Source organism: Xenopus laevis, chromosome 2S, assembly GCF_017654675.1.
Source record: "Xenopus laevis strain J_2021 chromosome 2S, Xenopus_laevis_v10.1, whole genome shotgun sequence".
In the NCBI taxonomy this organism is placed as follows: Eukaryota; Metazoa; Chordata; class Amphibia; order Anura; family Pipidae; genus Xenopus; species Xenopus laevis.
In genome coordinates this window covers 52,037,034-52,052,222 of record NC_054374.1, presented here as the reverse complement: position 1 = coordinate 52,052,222, position 15,189 = coordinate 52,037,034, and the positions used below count along the sequence as shown (strand labels likewise).

General features: G+C 39.2%; 1 protein-coding gene across 7 annotated transcripts in view; it reads left to right on the top strand.

Moving 5' to 3' along the window:
* LOC108708905 (F-box-like/WD repeat-containing protein TBL1X) overlaps positions 1 to 14,828 on the top strand; it is a 275,459-nt gene extending 260,631 nt beyond the window's left edge. For 6 of the 7 annotated variants that reach the window (XM_041583779.1, XM_041583784.1, XM_041583783.1 and 3 more), the window contains 6 exons: positions 4,337 to 4,458; positions 5,798 to 5,872; positions 7,187 to 7,314; positions 10,220 to 10,385; positions 11,549 to 11,650; positions 13,795 to 14,828. In XM_041583779.1, coding sequence (XP_041439713.1) covers positions 4,337 to 4,458; positions 5,798 to 5,872; positions 7,187 to 7,314; positions 10,220 to 10,385; positions 11,549 to 11,650; positions 13,795 to 13,821 — 620 coding nt within the window. In that variant the 3' untranslated portion in view covers positions 13,822 to 14,828. The remainder of the gene's footprint in view (positions 1 to 4,336; positions 4,459 to 5,797; positions 5,873 to 7,186; positions 7,315 to 10,219; positions 10,386 to 11,548; positions 11,651 to 13,794) is intronic. The other variant, XM_041583786.1, reaches the window with a different exon arrangement.
* The last annotated feature ends 361 nt before the right edge of the window (positions 14,829 to 15,189 follow it).

Below are 15,189 nucleotides of genomic sequence, written 5' to 3'. Positions count from 1 at the left end.
TTTCTGACAGCCAGACTCGCTGGAATTCAACGCTCCTTATGTTGGAACGTCTGCTGCAACAACAAAGGGCCGTCAACGAGTACCTTTTTGAACTGGGTGGTAGGACTGGATCTGCACAGCTGGGGATTTTTTTCCCCCGTTACTGGGTGCTTATGCGCGATGCCTGCAGGCTCATGCGACCTTTTGAAGAGGTGACAAATATGGTCAGTCGCACCGAAGGCACCATCAGCGACCTAATACCCTTCGCTTTATTCCTGGAGCGTGCCGTGCGACGAGTGACAGATGAGGCTGTAGACCAGCGTGACGAGGAGCTGGAAGCGCACGATTTCTGGTCGGAATCACCAGAACGAACCCAGGCACCTGCTGCAACGCAGGGAGAGGTGCCAGAAGTGGAGTCAGAGGAGGAAGGTGGCTTTGTGGAGGAGGAGGAGGAGGACCAACAGGAGCAGGCTTCCCAGGGGGCTAGTGGTGACCTTTTGGGGACCCCTGGTCTTGTACGTGGCTGGGGGGAGGAGACCGTGGATGATGCAGTCCTTGATAATGAGGAAGCGGAGATGGATAGCTCTGCATCCAACCTTGTGAGAATGGGGTCTTTCATGCTGTCATGCCTGTTGAAGGACCCCCGTATCAAGAGGCTTAAGGAGAAGGACCTGTACTGGGTCGCAACGCTACTAGACCCTCGGTACAAGCATAAAGTGTCAGAAATGTTACCAACATACCACAAGTCCGAAAAGATGCGGCATTTACAAACCAGCCTGCAAAACATGTTGTACAATGCTTTTAAGGGTGATGTCACTTCAGGAACTCATCAACATTCCAGGGGCAGAGGTGCCAGTAATCCTGCCACGAGCACACCTGCAAGGACAAAGCCCTTTGGCCAGTCTGTAACGTCAGACATGCAAATGTTTTTCTGTCCAAGGCAGCGCCACAACCCTTCTGGATCCACCCTCAAAGAACGCCTCGACCGGCAGGTAGCGGACTACCTGGCATTAACTGCAGATATCGACACTCTGAGGAGCGATGAACCCCTGGACTACTGGGTGCGCAGGCTTGATCTGTGGCCAGAGCTGTCACAATTTGCCATGAACCTCTTGTCTTGCCCAGCCTCAAGTGTGCTCTCAGAAAGGACCTTCAGTGCAGCAGGAGGGATTGTAACTGAGAAGAGAACTCGCCTAGGTCACAAAAGTGTCGATTACCTGACCTTTATTAAAATGAATGAGGGGTGGATCTCGGAGGGTTACTGCACGCCGGAAGACTTGTTCTGACTTCTATGCAGCTGTCCTTCTCTTCAAGCCTCATGACTCCACACACAGCTGTCCTTTAGCGTCCTCCTCCCTCCGCCACCGTTACAAACTAGGGTGCAAACCCTACTGGTTTAATTTTTTCTGGCCTCTGTGCTTCAGTGGCTGCAACCAAAAAAACTGGGCAAACAATGTCTACAAGGTCAACGTATGGCGAAAAATGACTATTTTCAGCATTTATATGGCATATTTTTTCTGGCAACTGTGCTTCAGTGGCTGCGTCCAAAAAAATGCATATTTTCTGCATTTATATGGCATAATTTTTCTGGCCTCTGTGCTTCAGTGGCTGCAACCAAAAAAATGCATATTTTCTGCATTTATATGGCATAATTTTTCTGGCCTCTGTGCTTCAGTGGCTGCAACCAAAAAAATTTATATTTTCTGCATTTATATGGCATAATTTTTCTGTCAACTGTGCTTCAGTGGCTGCGACCAAAAAAATGCATATTTTCTGCATTTATATGACATAATTTTTCTGTCAACTGTGCTTCAGTGGCTGCAACCAAAAAAATTTATATTTTCTGCATTTATATGGCATATTTTTTCTGGCAACTGTGCTTCAGTGGCTGCAACCAAAAAAATTTATATTTTCTGCATTTATATGGCATAATTTTTCTGTCAACTGTGCTTCAGTGGCTGCGACCAAAAAAATGCATATTTTCTGCATTTATATGACATAATTTTTCTGGCCTCTGTGCTTCAGTGGCTGCAACCAAAAAAATTTATATTTTCTGCATTTATATGGCATAATTTTTCTGTCAACTGTGCTTCAGTGGCTGCGACCAAAAAAATGCATATTTTCTGCATTTATATGGCATATTTTTTATGGCCTCTGTGCTTCAGTGTCTGCGACAAAAAAAATGTATATTGTTAGCATTTATATGGCATATTTTTCCTGGCCTCTGTGCTGCAGTGGCTGCGACAAAAAAAAAATAATATTGTTTGCATTTATATGGCATATTTTTTCTGGCCTCTGTGCTGCAGTGGCTGCGACAAAAAAAAATTAATATTGTTTGCATTTATATGGCATATTTTTTCTGGCCTCTGTGCTGCAGTGGCTGCCACAAAAAAAAATTAATATTTTCAGCATTTATATGGCATATTGTTTCTGGACTTCTGGTTCAGTGGCTGCGACAAAAAAAACATAATTTTTCAGGAAAGTACACATGCCTAATTTTTCAGGGTTCTGCAACAGTGGCAAAATCGCATCTTTTATGGTCACCGCAGGTGATCAATAAAGTAGACCAAAACTGGGCCCACACTGCAGAATCTGTGTTTTTTGGTTCACTTCACTGTACATTGAATTACCTCTGCCTGACCGTGCACGTGCGCACAAGCACGGTGACTGCTAAACACACCACTACAGAAATATTGCCACCAACAGGACGAACATCCTGGAGGTGACAAGCAACTAGTAATTAAAAACTATTATTTGCTCACTTGACGGTATCATTCATTAAAGCTCTTTGCGTCTTTTTGCGTTGCAGTAAGCACCGCGTTTCGTCTTTGCGTGTGAACAGGCTGTAACTTTTACACGACTTGATTGGCATGTAGACGCCGGACGTTTTAAAGCATTTTATTACACAGGTTTAGAAATGTAGTGTGATTTCTGCCCTTTACAGCACAAAACGCAGCGCTGTGTCAACAATGGATTTTTTAGAAACATTTTTGCCCATGATCCCCCTCTGGCATGCCACTGTCCAGGTCGTTGCACCCTTTAAACAACTTTAAAATCATTTTTCTGGCCAGAAATGTCTTTTCTAGATGTTAAAGTTCGCCTTCCCATTGAAGTCTATGGGGTTCGCGAACCGTTCGCGAACCGCTCGCATTTTTGCGCAAGTTCGCGAATATGTTCGCGAACTTTTTTTCCGACGTTCGCTACATCCCTATTAATCAGTGAAAGACATGTCTAAGCACTACATTTGCTTGGGATCCTCTAAACCAGTGATTCCCAACCTGTGGCTTGTAAGCACCATGTTGCTCACCAACCGCTTGACTGTTGCTCCCAGTGGACTCAAAGCAGGTACTTGTTTTTTAATTCTTGGTTTGGAGGCAGGGTCCAAACCAGATGTACTGCCAAACAGAGCCTTCTTTAGATTGTGTTTCCACATAGACTGCCAGTGCACATAGGACAGTCCTCATTTGGTACCCCAGGAACATTTTTCATGCCTTTCATGATTAAAAAATAAGTTTGGGGTCCCCTTCTCTAAACCACAGGTTCCTTAACTATGGGGCTTATTCCCCTAAGGGGGCCTGGAGCAATAACTGGGGTATTCAGCCTAAAGGCCAGTTATATGAAAAAAAAGCAAATATGAGAAAAGAGAGTTGAGAGGTGGCAGGGCCGGAATTAGGGATAGGCAGAAGAGGCAAAAGTGGAGGGGCACCAGGTAGGTGCCTCTTCTGCCGCTTTCCCCTAGCTCAGCCTCCGACCCATGTGTCTTTCTTCTCTGGTAGCTCCTCCTGTCTCTTTAGTGTGTGCCTGCGGCAACGCTCTTCCGCGCATATGCACATGCAGATGTCCTCTGGCTCGCCGGCAGCATCTATGGTATCCTTTCTGTGCACACGCGCACCTCCACATATGCGTGTGCATGCACCTGCTTGAGAAAGGGGAGACATAGCTGGCTGGGTTGCCTGGGGTGCCCTGCCGGCCACTGAGGTGGTATTAAGCAGTATGGTTAATAGTAGGAGGTACTCCATTAAAATTAGTTGTCATCCATGCCATAGCATTCGATGACCTCAAACTATATTTTCTTTATATACTCTGAGCTGTTATTTACTTAAAAAACATACTACAAATATTTATATAAAAGTTCAAAAAAGTATAGTAAAATATAAAGAGTGTTTTTTTGTAGTGGTAAACCAACATTTCAGTCACTTAATGTGACCTTTGTCAAAGGAAACAAAACAAATAAAAAAAATAGTATATTTTATTATAGCAGTATAGGGTATATCCACCTATGATTTAGACAACATAATTCGGACAACTGAAATGTAATTTAGTTTCTGTTTAATGATATATTGTACTTTGTCTTTAGCTCCTGCCCTAGACGTGGATTGGCAAAACAATACAACCTTTGCTTCATGCAGTACAGATATGTGCATTCATGTTTGCAGACTGGGCTGTGACCGTCCACTAAAAACTTTTCAAGGACATACAGTAAGTAACATTGTCAGATCCACAAAAGTGCATATTGGGGAACTTACAGGAGTAGGTTTCACGTGGGGCATGTCAGGGTATAACTCAGTGTGTCCACAGGCCCCATAAGAGGGCTGAAATGTTTGAGGTATGACTATTTCTTACATGATTTCAATACTCAATGATGTACAGGTATGGTATCCATTATCCAGAAACCTGTTGTCCAAAAGCTCCAAATTATCTGCCATATACTCCATTTTATCCAAGTAATCCAATTTTTTAAAAAATGATTTCCCTTTTCTCTGTAATAATAAAACATTGCTTTGTACTTACTTGATTCAAACTAAGATGGCATTTTCTAAATTACGGAAATCTAAAAAAAAAAAACAGGTCTTAAGCATTTTGGTTAACAGGTCCCATACCTGTAGTAGGATAGCAATATATTAAAGGGCAAGTAAACCCTCACTTGAGAAAGGGCACTAAAGGGCCGAAACATGTCGTGTCTAACAGTCTGAATAAATACTAATCACAAGCAGTTAATCTGCGTTTGAGTGCTCTAACCCTAGTAAGTTACAATTTTTTGGCGTTGGTGCAAGCTTTTCTGAAAAGCAGTGTATCTGGATACTTACCTGGATTTCCCAGGAATTCTCTGCATACACTATGCATAGACAGGCAGTTCAATATATTTGGAAGATTTTACTGTACTGTGCAGACTAGTGTTTAGCAAGTGATTCCTGGAAAAGCCAGGTAAGGTGGTGAAAGGATGCTGTTAAGATTGCTCCCCATATTTAGCTTTTTAATTCCTTTGGAGGGAACATCCTCCCCACTCTCCAACAGAATGCTTTTGGTCACAGGAAGTCTTCAGCACATCAGTCAAAATATTATGCCATTAAACTGTTTATACTGTTATTAAATTTAAGCTATACAATATACAAGTGTATTTATCTGAGTGAGGAAGAATCACCCTTTGCAATATTAACTTTATCCTCACATAATGCAATATTGGGTGAAATAAGAGAGTTTTCAACTCAACTGCAGGTGCAGTTTCAAAATCTTTTCAAAATTTCAAAATATAGAAGTGAAACAACTACAATGCATGTGAAAACAGTTGCTCCATATACAAAAGTGTTTCACTTTTAAAAAGTATTTGAGAAACTGAATTACTGCACATAGGAAAACATTTTTGTTTTAAAAAGCTTTCTTTGTATTTCTTGCACTGTGAGGTCTCTGGTTCCTTTTAGTCCTTCTCATCCCTAACCATGATGGTTTCTCTAAACCTTTGTAAATGTAATCCATAGTCTCCCTCTTCTGGACATCTGGTGTATTACAATATATTTTGTTTCATTCCATTTTCAAATAGAATGAAGTGAATGCAATTAAATGGGACCCATCAGGAATGCATTTAGCATCATGTTCAGATGATATGACATTAAAGGTAAGCAACTCAGTTTAACCTGTATTTCTTACCATGGTCATGTGGGCTGCCAGTATTATGTAATCCTGTGCAATTAAACTATGCTATCAACTGCTGATCATATCTATCTATCTATCTATCTATCTATCTATCTATCTATCTATCTATCTATCTATCTATCTATATATATGATCAGCACGCTCTTTAAAATTGTGAATTTATGCTCTTTTGTGAAAGCACCAACATTTCAATCCCATTTGGGGACCTTTCTTTGAAAAAGGACCCCAAGTGGGATCGAAATATCGGATAAGATGCTATCACAATAAAATAACATACATCTACAATTTAAAGAGTGTGCTGATCCTTCATCTATTTATACAATCATCTTTGATTATGCACCTCTGATCATAAGAGTTTTGAGTGCAGGCACTTTGTACATTTATACATATATTTTTTATAGAAACCTGCAGCAAAGGGCTAAGTCTGTGCAATAAACATGCCATTTTTTTCGTAGGTCAATTATGACTGGTTAAGAATTAGCTGTTAGTTAAGTTTTGTTACAAAATATATTGTTTCCCTTTAAAGCAGTGCACAGGACTGGCCAGGCTGACCCCCCTCCCCCCGCATGCATGCGCGACCACATGCATGTACATATTCGACCACATGTGCGTGCATGACAGCGTGGCGAGACAGGGGGTGCTACAGGACAAGGGTAAGGGGGTGCTACAGGACTAGGGGTAAGTGATGGAAGAGATACGTGCCTGGTGCCAACCACCGCTGAACCATAGGCACGGGCCTCTTCTGCATGTACCTAGTTCCGGCCCTGATGTTGCTCTACGACCCCTTGGATGTTGCTCTTAGTGGGCTTAAAGCAGATGTTCCTTTTTGAATACCTGGCTTGGAGGCAAGATTTAGTTGCATACAAAGCAGGTGCACTGCCAAACAGAGCCTCCTGTAGATTCTCAGTCCACATAGAGGTTTCTGATAAGCCAATCACAGCTCATAGTTGGCACTTCCAGGAGCTCTTTGCATGTTTTTGTTGTCTCTGACTTTTTTACATGTGAATGTGACTCACGGATAAAAGAGGTTGGGGCCCCTGCTTTAAGGTATTGACAAATGTCTTGAGAGTGTAAGGGATTCTTTTGATCTAATAATTATTCTGTAATGCAAATAACAGACAAGGAACATAACACTATTTAGCAAGCCAGGATAAATCAGTCATCCTTCCACTTTCAAAATAGCGTAGCTGCAAATAATGAATGATATGAGATACAAGCCTTCCCTCACTGATTTACAATTGTTACAATTGATGCATTTATCATGTGTTTATTACAGATCTGGAGTATGAAAGAAGATGTGTGTGTGCATGACCTACAGGCACACAGTAAAGAAATCTACACAATAAAATGGAGTCCAACTGGTCCAGGCACAAGTAACCCTAACTCCAACATCATGTTAGCAAGGTATTCCTGATAAAGTCCAGCACTCCTAGTCCATTCTCCTATAATAATCCAAACTTTTAAAAACTATTTCGTTTTCTCTGTAATAATAAAAAAAGTACCTTGTTCTTCCAAACTAAGATATAATTAATCCTTATTGGAGGCAAAACCAGCCTACCGTGTTTATTTAATGTTTACATGATTTTCTAGTAGACTTAATGTATGAAGATCCAAATTATTGAAAAATCCATTATCCAGAAAAACCCCAGGTCCCAAGAATTCTGGATAACAGGTCCTATACCTGTACAAACCTGGGAATTTAAGAAAATAGACCAAAATCTGGCCAGTTCACCAATTTATAAAACATATAATTCATAACTCATCAGCACAATATTATTATTTTCAAAGATATTGAAAATGTTTTAAACTGTAATCCCAATATTCCAATTGCATTTCAACAACGTAGACAAAATTACATATATATATATATATATATATATATATATATATATATATATATATATATATATATATATATATATATATATATATATATATATATATATATATATATATATATATATATATGAGATGCAGGTGAAATACTGCTGACTGCTTTCATTTTGCCCAAAAGAAGTTCTTCATTCTCCCATGGAATATAATGAGATTGCACTGGGTCAGTCCAAAATGTAAGTATTTGTATAATGGTTCTGTGCATTGCTATGGACTGAATAGTACAGGTATGGGATCTGTTATCCTGAAGCCTTTTATCCAGAAAGTTCAGAATTACAGGAATCTCTCCCATAGACTCCATTATAATCAAACAACTCAAATATTTAAAAAGTATTTCTTTTTTTCTGTAATAATACAACAGTACTTTGTACTTGATCGATCCTGACTATATAAGATATAATTGATCTTTATTGGATGCAAAACAATCCTACTGGATTTATTTAATATCTAAATGATTTTTAAATAGATTTAAGGTATGGAGATCCAAATTATGGAAAGATCCCTTATCCAGAATACTCTAGGTCCTGAGCATTCTGGATAACAGGCCCCATACCTGTATACAAACTGCTGGGTTTTTTAGGCATGTCAAAAACGCTGGCGTGTTTTCTACATTATGGGTGATAGGCTGAAAAAGATTGAATTTTTTTTTTGGGGCTCCCCTCCTTCCCCCCTACATTTCCTGACTCATGGCAACTTACCTAGACAGTCGGCACATGTGTAGGGCAAAATAAAATTTATATTTGATGATTTGAAGGTTTTCTAGCCATTTGTAGTGCTGATTCCTCCATTGAAATTTGAATTTCGCTCCGTATGCAAATTAGCCAACGCTAGCGCAACTTCGCAACCTTACGCTACCCCTGAGCGCAACTTCGGATTAGTGAATTTGCGAAGCGCTGGTAAAACTACGCCTGGTGAAGTGCGGCGAAGTTACGCCTGGCGCAACTACGAATCTTAGTGAATTTGCCCCCATAGCATCTATATTCTGTAGCATCGTCAACAAGCAAACAAACCCAAGAATGTACTCATTATTTACAGAGGATGACCTTCATATGATATTGCTGCCAGGATTAAAGGAGAAGGAAAGGCTAAAAATAAATAAAGCTCTAATCATTGGCCGTAAAATGTACATATACATACCATCAGTATTTTTTTCCTACAATTAGTCAGTTATTCTGAAGGTGGAATCAATTTTAAAAAAAAGCTTTAAGCTGTTCTGCAAAGTATACCTCTGCTGCAGTCCAGAAATTCTTCTATTCAGGGCACACGCAGGCGCAGTTAGTTTCTGAGGTGCCCTGTACATGCGCACAACGTCGAAAGCTTTCCCCAGCATATAGACGTCACGTGACCTGAAAGGAATTGCTGACCTCGCTGCCCCTGCCTGTTCTAGCTCAAGCGCCAGTAGGATTACTGCTGTCCCGTTGCCATGGAGACGCCCCGAAGTTAAGATAAGTTTGGAAGCTACTGCGCTCCTCAGGAGCAGTACACAGAGATACATCAGCTGCATTCAGGTCTGTCAGACAGTCGTCTGTACGAACACAGCATTCAATTTACAAACTGACGTAGTGGGGTCAAATTCTGGCGAGAGCACAGTAGCATTACAGTGGAGGAAGGGAAGTGACGTGCACAGAGGAATATGGCGGCGGCAAACTTTTAAATAGTGGGGATTTTTCAACTAATACTGTGTGAGAATGGTAAGGATTTGAAAGTTAATAAGGCAGCGTTTCAGGAGAGGGGGTTAAGATGAACATCTGAGAGGGGGTTTATTTTTAAGGCTTTCCTTCTCCTTTAAGGAAACATAGTAATGGACATAGAAAGTGGTAGACAGATTCCTCATACTTAACCTAGCACTCTGTTCTGAGATCATTTGTAAATCATTTAGGCTGCAAGGTAAAATCAACCTAATATTCCTTATCTGAAATAAGCAGCAACACTCACTTCTCTGCTGCAGGAAAATTCCACAAGGCTGCTAAATATATTTTCAAACTATTTTCCAACGTCACCATTTTATGAAAATGCCCTTAATATGTTGGAATGGTTGGGAAAATATTACATTTTTTTCTTCATTTTTAATTCATATTAAATTTAAATATTTGGCATATATGTAAATATTTGAACAAGTTTATATTTTATGATATTTTCAATCATTTCACAATCCGTTTTATAGTATCAGTGTTTTACTTACAGGTACAGTTAGTTGTATAGAATAATTCCAGCCTGCTGAGCATTTTTTACTTTTATTTATTCATTTATTACTAGTGCCGATTGCAAGAGTAAGCCTGTGTGGCCGCCACCGGTCAATAGATGTTACACTGGTCAGCCATGGATAAAACAAATATGCATCAAAATACATCTCTATGTGCAGTGTCAGTATATATTTTACAGAATATTCATAATCTCTCTTCTTTTTTCATTTTAGTGCCTCATTTGATTCAACAGTCAGATTGTGGGACGTGGAAAGAGGCGTTTGCATCCACACATTAACCAAGCACCAGGAACCGGTTTACAGTGTAGCGTTTAGCCCTGATGGCAAATACCTCGCAAGTGGTTCATTTGATAAATGTGTTCACATATGGAACACCCAGGTATATAAACAAATTCAGTTCATTAAAATTGTATACATTGTCTTTATCTTTGAACATCCTTTTAGGGATACACCAAATTAGGATTCGGTTTCAGTCACATCCCAGCATGCTATGCAAGATTTGGGTTTTACAGAAATTAGGGCAGAGGTGCTGATTCATCAAAAATCAATCACCTTTTCTGTAATCATTTTGTCTGACCATGTTTTCAGCCGAACTAAATCTGAACCTTTAAAGTCCTGTAACTTTTAGGGGGTAATTTAAGGGCAGAGCAGGGTGCAATATGCAAAAACTGGGTGCAATCCACCACTTTGTCCTGTTCCCTGCACTTCTCTTGTGTTCTACACATCCTGCGTTCCTCCCATTAACTCTGTATTCAGCAGTGTGTGTTCAAAAGGGGTGTGTGGGGCAATGCACATGGGCATTGAGTATTCTACAAGATCTTTTGCGGAAGATTCAGAAAAGTCCAAAAATAATAAAGCCGTTATGTACAATCAGCGCAATGCCCATTTTTTATATTTATGTATATAAAAAGTGTGTTGTACTTGCAAGGGTACAGACCTTAACATAATTTATATTTCTTAGTTTCCTTGGAAAAATAAAGGTTTTAAGTGAAACAAATGTCATCTGTACCCCTAATTTCCTGTTTATCATTCCATGAGTTCCGTCTGGTCTGTGGTAGCTCCCTCAGTTGTAGGCCACACATGTACATGTTTTTCATACAACAAACGTGCCTAATCCTTAGGGACCTAACTCAAGGGCAAGAAAAAAATGCTGGTGCCAACTGACAGATTGGTCATCCATGTTTGTGTGCCTGTGTAGGGACTGAGTGATTGAACAAAGTGTACCAAACAAATACTGTATTTTGGTTCAGTTCAAAGGATAATAATGCTGGGGCATTGTATTTATTTGGTAACACGCATTGTACATTTTTTAAAATGTTCAATTAATTGTGCATTTTATTGTGCTCCATCTTTCCCTTGGTGCACAATATTTGTATGCAACATTGAGTATGGCCACTGCAAAAACAATTATTAAACTATTTTTTGCATTCAGCATATTTACAGAAAATATTTTTTTTCAAATATCTGGTAAAATATGTTGATAAAAGTAAGTCTTTTATTGATGACTTCATTTTAAATAAACATACAATTTTTCATTATCAGAGTGGGTCCCTAGTACACAGCTATAGAGGAACAGGAGGGATCTTTGAAGTATGTTGGAATGCCAGAGGGGACAAAGTAGGGGCAAGTGCATCTGATGGATCAGTGAGTACATTTTATTGGCTGCTATTCATGTTTGGATCAATCACTTGCACCATATTAACTCAGTATCTAATTAAATACATATTGGCCATTATATGTTCTATAATATATTTAGTTAAGACCTGCAAATTCCCATTCAAAGGACAACTAAAACATTTCTAATGAAAGAAGCTCTAAGCAACTATAATAATTTAGATTGTCACAAGATATTTGTAAATGTAGTCGCAGAAGAAATCAGTATTGATCTGTTCCTTTTCCCGCTGCTGGTTCTGACAATGTAGCAGAAGTCAGCTCTCCTCCAGCCCATATGCCATTTCCCACAGTTCCTTGCATGCTTTTTCACAGGTTTTTCAACTTGGCTTTTACTACATTGTATTAAGTCAGAAACCGCAATGCAAACAATAGATTGCATTTTACTGAAGTCTGCAAATAAAAAATAAAATAGGGAAAATGTCTGCTATTGTAATATATATACGTATATATTATGACCATAGGCATAACTACAGAGGAAGCAGACCCTGCAGGAGGGCCCAGCAGTGTATAGGGTCCAGTAAAGGACTAATTAATTATCCATTTCTATAATTTGAATTTATGGGCCAAGTAACATACCACTGATCATAACCTATGTTAGTACATACATAGGATTATAATAATATTATGGGCAGTTGTGACATGATTTATGAGCAATAGCATTACCTTAACAAAATGTATGATGGTACAAAATGTCTAATACCCTCATGTCTCAGTTTGCTTTTCCTTGTACAACTCAACAGAAACAGATGGTGCTTTACAAATTAATTTGAATAACATCCTGCACACATTCAGTTGTTGATTGAAGACAATGCAAGTGTGGATTAATTAATAGTCTAAAGCATGAGGATGCCTTATTGTGTTCTCTTTGTATAATTTACAGTACAGGTATACGAGCTATAGGGTCTGCAAATCATCATCCACAGACTTCAGAAATGCAGCATTGCTATTTATAGTCCTATATAAATAAGTAGATTTGCTTATTTGTTATTAATTCTGTTTGATAATCAGACATATTCATGGCAAAACAACATACATATACATATACATATACATAGCTTCAGGTAGCGAAACCCAAGGCCCGGCACAGTTTTCAGCACAGAGAATGGAGACTGACACCACCTTTAAGTTTAAATGCAGCTTTGCTGACTTTTATTTGGCACAAACACAAATCTTCAGCCCACTGGCTTCACATTGGGGATAACATTAGCTTCACATAAGCATTAACAGTCCTAATTCACACCCTCACTGGTGTTAACTGTAACTCACGGTTTCCTTAGCCCTCACTGGCTTTTGGGTGGACCGCAAATCCCAGAATCCTCTCTGGGCACACTCAAGACACACTTGTCTCCTGGGAGGGGTTTCTCTTTTCCTCTCCAGTCTTTTAGAGCTCTCTCAAACACAGGTCAGCAGGGAATCACTCTTCTTCCCAGCTACACACAGGCACCTTCCTTAACTCAAGATTCTTACATGGCCCCACACCCTCCTCCAGCTCCAGCTCCAGCTCCAGCTCCAGCTCCAGCTCCAGCTCCAGCTCCAGCTCCAGCTCCAGCTCCAGGAGATATCCAGGGGAAGAAGCCCTGAGGTGTTGCTCCACACCTCCTTTTAACCACAGCTCACCTGTAGCTTAATTAGTTAACTGCCTCTAGCTTGGCAGCTGAAAACCCTTACTGAATCAAAGAATGGAAGCCCACCCTGCTCTCTTCCATTCACTCCAGGGACCCACTATCCAGCTTTTCCCCAAGCCAGAATAGAATTAACAGCATTATTTGCTGCAGCCACACAGACTTTTCCCTGGAGTTTATACTTCACCAGCCTAATGCTGGTAAAATACATACAATATTGGGCCCTTTTGACGCCCATATCCTACAATATATATATATATATATATATATATATATATATATATATATATATATATATATATATATATATATATACTGTAATATTAAGGTTTTTTTTCTATCCTTCTATGTGCTGCAAATTCCAGGCATTCCAGATAATAGATCCCATACCTATACTTTTTCTTTATTTCAGTCTTAGGTCTCCTCTACCTATTGGTAGCTGTATCCCTGTGACAGAAAGAAATAATTTTCCACAAATTGTACTTCTTGCAGGTTTGCGTTTTGGATCTACTGAAGTGAAGCTATACATTCTGTAAGAATGGACCAGCAGCAAATGTGCACTGTTTGTGACATGAGATTCCGAGAACTGTATGAACTTGACATAGTCTGAGCGTGCAAGAAAAACAGAACCTCATACTTAAGGAAAAGAAATGCCACCCTAGATCCATTTCAAAAGATACTTTATTGCAATGACTAGTTTCCGAATGGACCTAATTCACTCAGACAAAGCAGGCCAATGCTCCAGATATCTGTATTTGTTTGTCTAAAAAACTTCTTGCTATAGCAGAACTGACCTTACCAAAAAGGTTACAGACTCAGATGGAAAAAAATAGAGGCTCTAACAAACCAAAAGGGAAAACATCATTATCATTTTTATTTTTTTTTCCTTCTAATCTGGACACTATGATTGTTTTCCCAAATGACCTACAAAGACCAGTTTTTATCGATTAATCAATTTGACTTTTTAATGAATACACTTTCTATTTTTAGACTACTTTATTTTTGCTTTGTCCAGTAATTCAGTGGTTTTCTACTTGCTTGGGAGAATGCAACAGAGAAGATTACAGGTTTTCCAGAGAAACGAATGTTGCTTTTGGCTCAGCTTTGTCCGCAATTAATGTGATGTGCTGGCTATTAATGCACTTGAAGGAATGTTTAACCCAGCTCTTTGCAAACCTATTTTTTCCATACTTTAGGTCCTACCTTCATATTCTCTACAACTCTGAGCCCCCATCAATGCATAGCAGTGGCTTCTTCGCCTCTCCACAATTTAGCTTATAATGGAACTTTTGTGAAACTGTGTCACAAGCTTTTTATAAGATTGCATCACCAGAAGAGCTTTTTACAAAGGTATAAAATAAAAATTAAGAAGAAAGATGAACTTTTAAGAGAAAGAACCCACTGTATTTTTTAAAAGAAGAATATTTTTTATGTTAAAAAAATTAATTTTAAAATCAAACAGTAATTGCAAATGTTGGGTTTGTCTAAATCATGCAAAAAATAAAAACAGGGCAAATAAAGAACAAGTACCCTTTTTGTCGATTTTTTTTTGTAACTTAAATTTCATTTGGCTTTAGCATTTAAGTTTCCAAGCATAAGAAAATTACACGATACATATATAAAAGAGAAAAAAGGTCATGGTTATTGTTTTCACAAAGTTCTCTGTTGGTAAAGGTAGAGAATGGAAGCTAGCATGGTAGCCACAATAAACTCACAGTAACACAGAAGTGGATAGAAAACATTGATCAACAATGAGGTACCATGCAAGTATCATTATATCAACAGGCGTTATTCCCCTTATCCCTGTATAGGTGTCTGAGACATATAATAATCCCATTTCAACCAAACTTTCGCATGCTTAGGCAAGGACCCGCGATGCTTAGCTGT